General features: G+C 57.4%; 2 protein-coding genes across 2 annotated transcripts; both read right to left on the reverse strand.

Annotated features, from left to right (window-relative positions):
* Positions 1-1,092: 1,092 nt before the first annotated feature.
* MRPL52 (mitochondrial ribosomal protein L52) lies at positions 1,093-3,027 on the reverse strand. Its single transcript, XM_034072529.1, has 5 exons — positions 2,975-3,027; positions 2,687-2,756; positions 2,545-2,612; positions 1,538-1,602; positions 1,093-1,268 (listed from the first exon to the last, which is right to left on the reverse strand). Exons 1-5 carry the CDS (start codon positions 3,000-3,002, stop codon positions 1,149-1,151), a joined length of 351 nt encoding a protein of 116 aa, XP_033928420.1. The 5' UTR covers positions 3,003-3,027; the 3' UTR covers positions 1,093-1,148.
* A 341-nt stretch (positions 3,028-3,368) lies between these two features.
* Positions 3,369-10,594, reverse strand: OXA1L (OXA1L mitochondrial inner membrane protein). Its single transcript, XM_034072507.1, has 11 exons — positions 10,481-10,594; positions 10,281-10,364; positions 9,425-9,770; positions 8,518-8,661; positions 7,833-7,918; positions 6,855-7,019; positions 5,900-6,004; positions 4,400-4,571; positions 3,985-4,065; positions 3,664-3,764; positions 3,369-3,401 (listed from the first exon to the last, which is right to left on the reverse strand). The coding sequence occupies exons 1-11, from the start codon at positions 10,592-10,594 to the stop codon at positions 3,369-3,371; spliced, it is 1,431 nt and encodes a 476-aa protein (XP_033928398.1).
* Between the last annotated feature and the right edge of the window lies 1 nt (position 10,595).

Genomic DNA, 10,595 nt, shown 5'->3' on the forward strand with positions numbered 1-10,595 from the left:
GCCACGCCCCCTTCCCCCTGCACCATATATAGGACCCCCCCCCCCCCCATTGCCATATATGGGGACGGAGGCCACGCCCCCTTCCTGGGTACGCGACCCCCATTGGCCACAGTCCCTTGCAGCTCGACCAATCAGGTGCCAGCCTCCCCCTCCCATTCCCTTCTATGGTGCTCTAGGGGCGGGGCCAAGCCGTGGCCACGCCCCCTCCTCCTCCCCCCCCCCCTTCCACGTGACCCCTCCCCTACCGCAGGCCGGGGGGCGGGGCTTAACGGGGGGCGTGGCCTTTCCGCTGCGCGGAGGCCTCTGATTGGCTGCGAGGGGAGGGGGTATGCAAAGGGAGGGGCGGGGCTATGCAAATGAGGTGTATATAGCGGGGAGGGGCGGGCCCCGGTTGGCTCCGCCCCCTCCTGCGGGTCGGGAGGGGGCGGGGCCTCGGGGAGGGGGGGGGGAGGGGTTAATTATTGATGGTTAATTAATATGTAATAAAGGCAACGCCTGGAGGAGGGGCCTGGAGGGGTTATTATGGGATGTACTGGGGTGTAATGGGGTATAATGGGGTTATAATGGGGTATTATGGGGGCATAATGGGTTATAATGGGGTATAATGGGTTATAATGGGGTAAAATGGGGTATAATGGGGTTATTATGGGCTTATAATGGGTTATAATGGGGTATAATGGGTTTTAATGGGGTAAAATGGGGTATAATGCGGTTATGGGCTTATAATGGGCTTATAATGTGGATAAAACTGGTTATAATGGGGTATAATGGGGTTATAATGGAGTAAAATGGAGTATATTGGGGTTATTATGGGCTTATAATGGCCTTATAATGGAGATATAATGGGTTATAATGGGGTAGTAATTGGTTATAGTAGGGTATAATGGGTTATAATGGGGTATAATAGGGTATAATGGGTTATATTGGGGCTATAATGGGTTATAATGGGCTTATATTGGGGTTATAATGGGATACAATGGGTTATAATGGGGTTATAATGGGATAGAATGGGTTATAATGGGATACAATGGGTTATAATGGGGTTATAATGGGATACAATGGGATATGATGGGATGGACTTAAAGGCACTGATAGGACCAAACCATTCCTTTATTGCTCCATTCCAGTCCATACTGGTCTATACTGGTTTATACTGGTTTACGCTGGGCTCCTTTAGGCTTCAATGGGGGGGGTCCTGACCCCTCCTTGCTGCCCCCCCCCCTTTGGATTGCTCCATCCAGGGCCTGGCTCAGCTTCACTGCTCGGCGCTGGGGAGAGACCCATAGAGACCCATAGAAACACATAGAGACCCATAGAGACCCCATAGAGACCCATAGAGACCCTATAGGGACCCATAGAGACCCATAGAGACCCCATAGATACCCCATAGAGACACATAGAGACCCCATAAAGACCCATAGGGACCTCATAGAGACCCATAGAGACCCATAGGGACTGATAGGGACCCATAGAGACCCATAGGGACTGATAGGGACCCATAGAGACCTATAGAGACCCATAGACCCCATTGACTTACTGCCAGAGCCTCGTTCTCCTGCAGCCTCCGTTGCTGCCCCTTCCATAGGGGGGCCGGGCGGCCATCTTGGAATGGTGGGGGGGGTCAGCCCCATAGAGACTCCATAGACCCCCCCATAGAACCACAGAGACCCCTCCTATAGCCTCATAGACCCCCATAGAGCCCCATAGAACCCCAAAGACTCCCCTTATACCCCATAGACAACCCCTATAGCTCCTTAGAACCACATAGACCATCCCCATAGCCCCATAGACCCACCCTATATCCCCATAGAGCTCCATAGGCCCTCCCTATAGCCCCATATACCCCCATAGAACCCCACAGACTCCCCCCATAGCCCCTTAGACACCCCCCATAGAACCCCATAGACCCCCTATAGCCCCATAGAACCCCATAGACCCCCCTATAGCCCCATAGAACCCTATAGACACCCCATATAGCCCCACAGAACCCCATAGATCCCTTCTATAGCCCCACAGACCACTTATATAGCCCCACAGAACACCATAGAGCCCCAGAGACCCCCCCTATACCCCCATAGAGCCCCATAGACCCCCCTATAGCCCCATAGATCCCTATAGTCACCCATATAGCCCCATCATAGAACCCCATAGATCCCATCTATGGCCCACAGACCCCCCCTATAGCCCCATAGAACTCTATAGACCCCCATATAGCCCCATAGAACCCCATAGATCCTCTCTATAGCCCCATAGGCCCACCCTATAGCCCCATAGACCCCCATAGACCCCCCTTATACCCCAATAGAACCCCATAGCGACCCATAGACCCCTATAGAACCCCTCTACAGCCCCATAGAACCCCATAGATACCCATAGACCCCCATAGACCCCCATAGAGACCCATAGAACCCCATAGACACCCATAGAGACCCACAGACCCCATAGAGACCCATAGACACCCCTATAGCCCCATAGACCCCATAAAGACCCATAGAACCCCATAGACCCCCATATACCCCCTGACCCCTAAGCCCCGCCCCTTACCCACAAAGGACCAATCAGGGAGGTCCCTCAAGGGTCCATATCCGGCCGTGCTGGGGGCCCAGCCCTGCCTGCGGGGGACCAAGGTCACGTGGGGTCCCATAGCCACGCCCCCTCCCGCTGACCCCGCCCCTTGCGTGCTTACGTCACTCGCCATTCGCCAATCCGCTGCGGCCGAGGGGGGAGGGGGCGGAGCCCGCGGGCCTGGCGCTCGGCTGGGGGCGGGGCCAAAGGAGGGGGCGGGGTCAGAGAGGCCACGCCCCCTCCTCCCATTCACCTCCATTGAAGCCCATTATAGAGCCCTAAAACCCCCCCCAGCCAATCAGCGGCCGCCCCTTAAGCCCCTCCCATCTCTTTAGCCCCGCCCCCCATTAGCCCCGCCCCCTTTTGGCTCCGCCCCTTTCGCCCCCCCCCCCCCGTTATATCCCCTTACCGAGCCTCATGATCCTGCGCGCCGCCATCTTGAAGACGCCGGAAGTGATGTCACCGGAAGGAGCTGCACGCTCCGCCCCCTTCCTGTTCCGCTACGCCGCCATGTTGTACGGAAGGTGGGCGCCGCCATGTTGGAGCGCAGGGCGACGCCATTTTGGATGTCGTAAAACCCCACATAACCCCATAGGATTCCCTTTATATCCCATAATACTCCCTCTATAGCCCATAATAGTCCCCATATAGCCCATAATACTCTCTATATACCCCATAATACTCCCCTATATCCCATACTAATCCCCCTTATAGCCCCATAGGCGACGCTTTACGGCACCCATCCACTTCCGGCGGCAGCCGCCATCTTGTACGGCCACTGCGCGCCGCCATCTTGTACGGCACTAGGGCGCCGCCATCTTGCCATCCATAAACCACTATAGAGACACCATAGAGACCCATAGAGACCCCATAGAGACCCATAGAGACACATAGAGATCCCATAGAGACCCATAGATCCCTATAGAGACACATAGAGACCCATAGAGCCCCATAGAGACCCGTAGAGCCCCACAGAGACCCATAGAGACCCCATAGAGACCCATAGAGACCCCATAGAGACCCACAGAGCCCCATAGACACAATGTATAGGGTAAAAGGGGGTCTGGTTTATTAAGGGGGGCCCCCCCATGAGGTCACCCCAATGTCTCCTTCCATGGCTGCTTGGGAGGCGAGGGGGGGGGGCGGGGGAGGGGTGGGGGGGGCCAAGGGGTTGCTGGCGAAGGTCTGGCGGAGGGGACCTATAGGGATCAATGGGGCCCCATTGAAGTCAATGGGGTCCTATAGGGATCAATGGGGCAGCCCCATAGGGATGAATGGGGCAGCCCCATAGGGATGAATGGGGCAGCCCCATAGGGATCAATGGGGTCCGATAGGGATCAATGGGGCCCCATAGGGGTCAGTGGGGCAGCCCCATAGGGGTCAATGGGGCAGCCCCATAGGGGTCAATGGGGGTCTCACCCTTGGCGGCCATGTCCAGGTGGTGCCGTTGGCGCCATTGTCGCTGCTCCCCCTGCTGGAGAGCCTGAGCCTCGCGCCACTCTGCAATGGGGAGAGACCCATAGAGACACATAGAGACCCCATAGACCCCATAGACACCCATAGACCCCCATAGACCCCCATAGACCCCCATAGACACCCCATAGACACCCCATAGACACCCCATAGACACCCCATAGACCCCCATAGACACCCATAGACACCCATAGACACCCCATAGACCCCCATAGACCCCCATAGACACCCATAGACACCCCATAGACCCCCATAGACACCCCATAGACACCCCATAGACACCCCATAGACACCCCATAGACACCCATAGACCCCCATAGACACCCCATAGACCCCCATAGAGCCCCATAGATCCCCTTACCCTGCTTCATCCTGGCTATCAGCCCCTTCTTCTCCCCTCCCCCCCCCGGGGTCACCCCCCCCCCTTTAACGGGGGGGGGCAGCCCCAGGCGGGCCCTGAGCGCCGGCACCCTCAGTAAGGCCACGTGCAATAGGCTGAAGGAGTTCGACGTCAGCCAATAGGTGAAGATGGCCTTGGGGGGCGGGGCCAGCGGCAGCCAATAGGAGGAGAGGGTCAGGACAGGCAGCCAATGAGAGCAGGGCAAGCTCCGCCCCCCCCCCCCCCCCCCCCCCCATTATACTGCCCCCTAGTGGCGGCTGGGAATAGAGCTGCGCTCTGATTGGCTGAGCCGCTCGGCTTAGCCACGCCCCCTCAGCATAGGCCCCGCCCACTGGTGACCCCCCCTCCCCTATGCTACTGTACTGCCCCCTAGTGGTGGGTGGGAATAGAGCTGAGCTCTGATTGGCTGTAGCAGTCGCATTAAGCCACGCCCCTTTGGCATTGGCTCCTCCCACTGTTCAAGCCACGCCCCCTTCCCTAAGCCCCTCCCACCACACTAATACCAGCTCCTATATATATCGTCCTATAGATCCTGCCCCATAGATGCCACCCCATAGCTCCCTGCCCCATAGCTCCATCTCTATACCCCCATGCCCCATAGCTCCCTACCCCATAGCTCCCTGCCCCATAGCTCCCTGCACTATAACTCTCATCCTATACATCCCATACTATACCCCCTGCCCCATAGCTCCATCCCCATACATTCGTGCCCCATAGCTCCCACTCTATACCCCCCTGCCCCATAGCTTCCTGTCCCATAGCTGCCTTCCCCATAGCTCCCAACCCCATAGCTCCTACCCCATAGCTCCCTGCCCCATAGATCCCTGCCCTATAACTCTCATGCTATACATCCCATATTATAGTTCCTGCCCCATAACTCCCTACCCCATACACCCCCGCCCCATAGCTCCATCCCTATCCATTCGTGCCCCATAGCTCCCTGCCCTATAGCTCTCATTCTATACATCTATACTATAGATTCTGCCCCATAGCTCCTACTCTATATTCCCCTGCCCCATAGCTCCCCACCCTATAGCTCCATCCCTATACATCCCTACCCCATAGCTCCCTACCCCATAGCTCTCATCCTATACATCCCATACTATCCATTCCTGCCCCATAGCTCCCACTCTATATCCCCCTGCCCCATAGCTCCCACCCCATAGCTCCCTACCCCATAGCTCCATCCCTATACCCCCTTGCCCCATAACTCTCATCCTATACATCCTATACTATAGTTTCTGCCCCATAGCTCCCACCCCATACCCCCCTGCCCCATAGCTCCCTGCCCTATAGCTATTATCCAATACACCCCATACTATACATCCTGCCCCATAGCTCCCTGCCCCATAGCTCCCACTCTATACCCCCCACCCCACAGCTCCCTGCCCCATACCCCCCTGCCCCATAGCTCCTGCCCCATAGCTCTGCCCCATAGCTCTGCCCCATAGCCCCTCTCACCGTGGGGAAGTGCAGGATGAAGGGCAGGCAGATCAGGGGCAGCAGCCTCAGCAGCTGCCTCATGGCCCCTCCCCCCGGGCTGGACACTCCTGTCTCCGCCCCCAGCTGCGTGAATGGGGGTGATGACGTCACAACACAGGCCATGCCCACTTTCCCACACCCCTCCCATTCATGCTCCATTGAGGGCCTGTTTAGCCCCATAGAGCCCCATAGGAAACCCCATTGGCCCCATAGACACCCCATGGAACCCCATAGAACACCCCTATAGCCCCATAGCCCACCATATTACACTCCTATAACCCCATAGACCCCCCCACACGCCCACAGCACCCCACAGAACCCAATAGCCCCCCATAGACCCCATAGCACCCCGTAGACCCCAATAGCATCCTTATAACCCCTTTAACACCCCATACACCTCAATACCCCCCAAAAGACCCCATAGCCCCCCATGGACTCCATACCCCCCATAGCACCCCATAGACCCAAATACCACCCCATAGCGCCCCAGCAGTGCCCATAGCACCCCATAGAACCCAGTAGCATCCCTACAGCCCCATAGCACCACACAGACCCCATCGCCCCCATACCCCCCCAAAGAACCCAATAGTAACCCATAAACCCCAATATCACCCCATAGACTCCCATATCAGCCCACAGACCCCATATACCCCCCATAGACCCCATATCCCCCCCATAAACCCCATTACCCCCCCATAGACCCCATATCCCCGCATAGACCACATATCCCCCCCATAGACCACATATCCCCCCCATAGACCCCATATCCCCCCATAGACCCCATTACCACCCCATAGACCCCATATCCCACCCATAGACCCCATATCCCCCCATAGACCCCATACCCCCCATAGACCCCATATCTCCCCATAGAACCCAATACCACCCCATATCCCCCCCATAGACCCCATATTATGCCCCATAGGGCCCTGACCTCGAGCACCAGCCCCATAGATGCCGTCACCAGCACGGGCAGCAGGTAATAGGGGTCAGGGGCACTGAGGTCCTGGAACCAGCCCAGTCCCCCCCATTGCAGCCCAGGCACCGGAGCCGCTGCCATCCCTTGGAGGGCCAGGAAGAAGGACACGAACACTGGGGTCTGTGGAGACAGCAATGGGGTCCTATGGGTCTCTATGGGGTCCTATGGGGTGTCTATGGGTGTCTATGGGGGTCTAGGGGGGTCTATGGGTGTCTATGGGGGTCTATAGGGTGCCTATGGAGGGCTATGGGGGGTGCAGGCAGCGCTGCGGCGCGGCCTCCAGGGGGCGGTATAGTGCTGCGAGGGGGCGGGGCCAGCGGAGGACACGCCCCCTGCCTATGGGCTATGGGGGCTATGGGTGTCTATGGGGTCTCTATGGGTCTTGAAGAGGTCTATAAGGGTCCATAGGGGGATTAAGGGGGGTCTATAGGGGATCTATGGCGTCTATAGGGGGTCTATGGGGGATCTATGTGGTCTATAAGGGATCTAGGGAGTTTATAGGATCTCTGTATGAAACTATAGGGTCTATAGAGGGTCTATGGGGGATCTATGTGGTCTATAAGGGATCTATGTGGTCTATAGGGGATCTATGGGGTCTATAGGGGGTCTATGGGGTCTATAGGGGGTCTATGGGAGGTCTATGGGGGATCTATGGGGTTTATAGGGGATCTATGGAGTCTATGGGAGATCTATAGGGGATCTATGAGGCCTATAGGAGGTCTATGGGGGATCTATGGGGTCTATAAGGGATCTATGAGATCCATAAGGTCTACAACAAATCTATGGAGTCTATAGACAATCTATGTGATCTATAGAAGATGTATGAAATCTCTATGGCATCTATGCAGTCTATAGAACATCTATGTGCTCTATAGGGTCTCTATAGGATCTATAGAGTATATATACATGACTATTATGGTCTGCATCCCATACCTGCACCAGGGGCACCAGGAATCCCCGCAGTGGGTTCAGGTTGTGCCTCTGCTGATACCCAACCAGCTCCGTGTACGCACGGGCCACTGCAGGGGGCGGGGCTTAGGGGAGGCCACGCCCCCTCCCCGTAAGCCCCGCCCACCCCCATTCAACCCTATGGGCCCATATACCACCCATTCACTCCCTTAGGCCACGCCCCCTCCCTTTAAGCCACGCCCACCCCATTCAACCCTATTGCCCTCCCTTAGCCCCTCCCACCCACTTCCCATTGGCTGCCCCTTTCCCATTAGCCACGCCCACCACAAGCCCCTCCCACCATCATTGGCCACACCCCCTCCTCCAAACCCCTCCCCCCTCTTCCCATTGGCTCTCCCCTTCCCATTGGCCACACCCCCTCCCTTAAACCCCTCCCACCTCTTCCCATTGGTTCTCCCCATCCCATTGGCCACACCCCCTCCTTTAAACCCCTCCCACCTCATCCCATTGGCTCTCCCCTTCCCATTGGCCACACCCCCTCCTTCAAACCCCTCCCACCCCTTTCCCCTTAGTCCCACCCCCTTCCCCTTAACCCCGCCCCCTTCCCCATTAGCCCCGCCCCCTTCCCCTTAACCCCGCCCCCTTCCCCATTAGCCCCGCCCCCTTTCCCCTTAGCCCCGCCCCCTTTCCCCTTAGCCCCGCCCCTTACCCTCCCGTTGGTCGCTGCCCCTCCGGGCCTGGGCCAGCCCCTTGGAGAGCTGCTGTAGTCGGGGGGTGTGTAGGGCCAGGACTGCAGCCTCGCGCTGGGCCCGAAGCAATAGGGGCAATAGGGCCACCCGAACGCATAGGGTTCCTATGGGGGGTCATATAGGGTCTATGGGGCGGCTATGGGGGGTATGGGGCGGCATATGGGGTCTATGGGGTGGTTATGGGGGGTATGGGGCTATTGAGGGCAATGGGAGGCCATAGGTAGGGGGAAAGGGCAGAGAGTGCCTATATACCCCTACAGACCCCCATAGAGACCCATAGAACCACATAAGACCCATAGAGCCCTATAGAACACCATAAAGACCCCATACAGACCCATAGAACACCATAGAGACCCATAGAACCCCATAGAGACCACATAGAGACCCATAGAGACCCATAGAGACCCATAGAGACCCATAGAGACCCCACAGAGACCCCATAGAAACCCCATAGAGCCCCATAGAGACCCATAGACACCCCATAGAACCCCATAGAGACCCATAGAACCCCATAGAGACCCATAGAGACCCCACACAGACCCACAGAGACCCATAGAACCCCATAGAGACCCATAGAACCCCATAGAGACCCCATAGAGACCCATAGAGCCCCATAGAGCCCCATAGAGACCCCATAGAAACCCCATAGAACCCCATAGAGACCCCATAGAGACCCCATAGAGACCCATAGAGACCCACAGACCCCCATAGAGCCCCATAGAACCCCATAGAACCCCATAGAGACCCATAGAACCCCATAGAGACCCCATAGAAACCCCATAGAGACCCCATAGAGACCCATAGACACCCATAAAGCCCCATAGACACCCCATAGAGACCCCATAGCCGCCCCATAGCACCCCATACCTGCAGCAATGGCCCCCCACCAGGGCAGCCCCACATCGAGGTGTAGGAACTGGAGGAAGTTCTGCACCAGCCCCACAGGGGTGCAGGCCCCAAGGCCCAGCTCCTCCAGGCGAACCTCAGGGGCGCCCGGCCCCATAGCGTGTGGGGCCAGACCCATAGACTGCCCCATAGACAGGGGGTCCTGCCCCATAGCAGCAGGTGGGGACGGAGGCAGCAGCGAAGGGCTTGGGGCTATAAGGGATGGGTCCTGACCCACAAGTGGGGGGCTCGGAGGTGGAGCGGGGGGGGTCTGACCCATAAGTGGGGGGCTCGGACCCATAGGTGCTATAGGGGCTGTGAGGCCAGGCTGGAAAGAGGAAAGGGAGAAGGGGTTAGAATGGGGGGGACATAGAGGTGATACAGTGACCCTATAGAGCCCCATAGAACCTCATAGAGACACATAGATACCCCATAGACCCCCACAGATACCCCATAGACCCCCACAGACCCCTCATAGAGCCCCATAGACCCCCATAAACACCCCATAGAGCCCTATAAACCCCTACAAAGCTCCATAAGCCCCCATAGAGCCCCACAGATCCCCGTAAACACCCCATAGACCTCTATAGAGCACCATAGCCACCCTATAGACCCCCACAGATACCCCATAAGACCCCATAGACCCCCATAGCACCCCATAAAGCCCCATAAACACCAAGAAAGCTCCATAAACACCCCATTGACCCCATAGACACCCCATAGCCCCCCACAGACAGCCCATAGACACCTATAGACCATTATAGACCCCCATAGACAACCCATAGACCCCCATAGAGCCCCATAGACACCCCATAGAGACCCCACAGACCCCCATCACCTCCGCACCGCCGCCGGCCAGCCCTCTCCTCGCCGCCGCAGGCCCCACCGGGGGTCTCCATGGCCAGGGCGGGCCCCGCAACGCCTGCGAACGGGATCCGAAGGCATCAGGGCCCCTTCCCCTTCCCGTTCCGATCCCATTGGATCCCATTAGATCCCATTAAATCCCATTAGATCCCATTGAATCCCATTATCCCTCACCTGCAACCGGACCACCCTCAGCATCGCCGCCATCTTGGCTCCCTGAGGCGAATGGGGCGTGGCTTGTGACGTCACCACGCTCACCGCCCCGCCCTCAAGGGGGGCGTGCGTCATG

The sequence above is a fragment of the Melopsittacus undulatus genome, chromosome 30 (genome assembly GCF_012275295.1).
Source record: "Melopsittacus undulatus isolate bMelUnd1 chromosome 30, bMelUnd1.mat.Z, whole genome shotgun sequence".
Classification (NCBI taxonomy): Eukaryota; Metazoa; Chordata; class Aves; order Psittaciformes; family Psittaculidae; genus Melopsittacus; species Melopsittacus undulatus.

Coding starts and splice junctions, on each gene's coding strand:
- MRPL52 (XM_034072529.1), bottom strand. CDS start 3,002: ATGGCGGCGCGCAGGATCATGAGGCTCG. Junction 1,603..2,544: donor CCCTGATTGGTCCTTTGTGG/GTAAGGGGCGGG, acceptor CACCATTCCAAG/ATGGCCGCCCGGCCCCCCTA. Junction 1,269..1,537: donor AGGAGAACGAGGCTCTGGCA/GTAAGTCAATGG, acceptor GTCTCTCCCCAG/CGCCGAGCAGTGAAGCTGAG.
- OXA1L (XM_034072507.1), bottom strand. CDS start 10,594: ATGACGCACGCCCCCCTTGAGGGCGGGGCGGTGAGCGTGGTGACGTCA. Junction 7,919..8,517: donor GGGCAGCGACCAACGGGAGG/GTAAGGGGCGGG, acceptor CGCCCCCTGCAG/TGGCCCGTGCGTACACGGAG. Junction 4,572..5,899: donor TCATCCTGCACTTCCCCACG/GTGAGAGGGGCT, acceptor CCGCCCCCCAAG/GCCATCTTCACCTATTGGCT.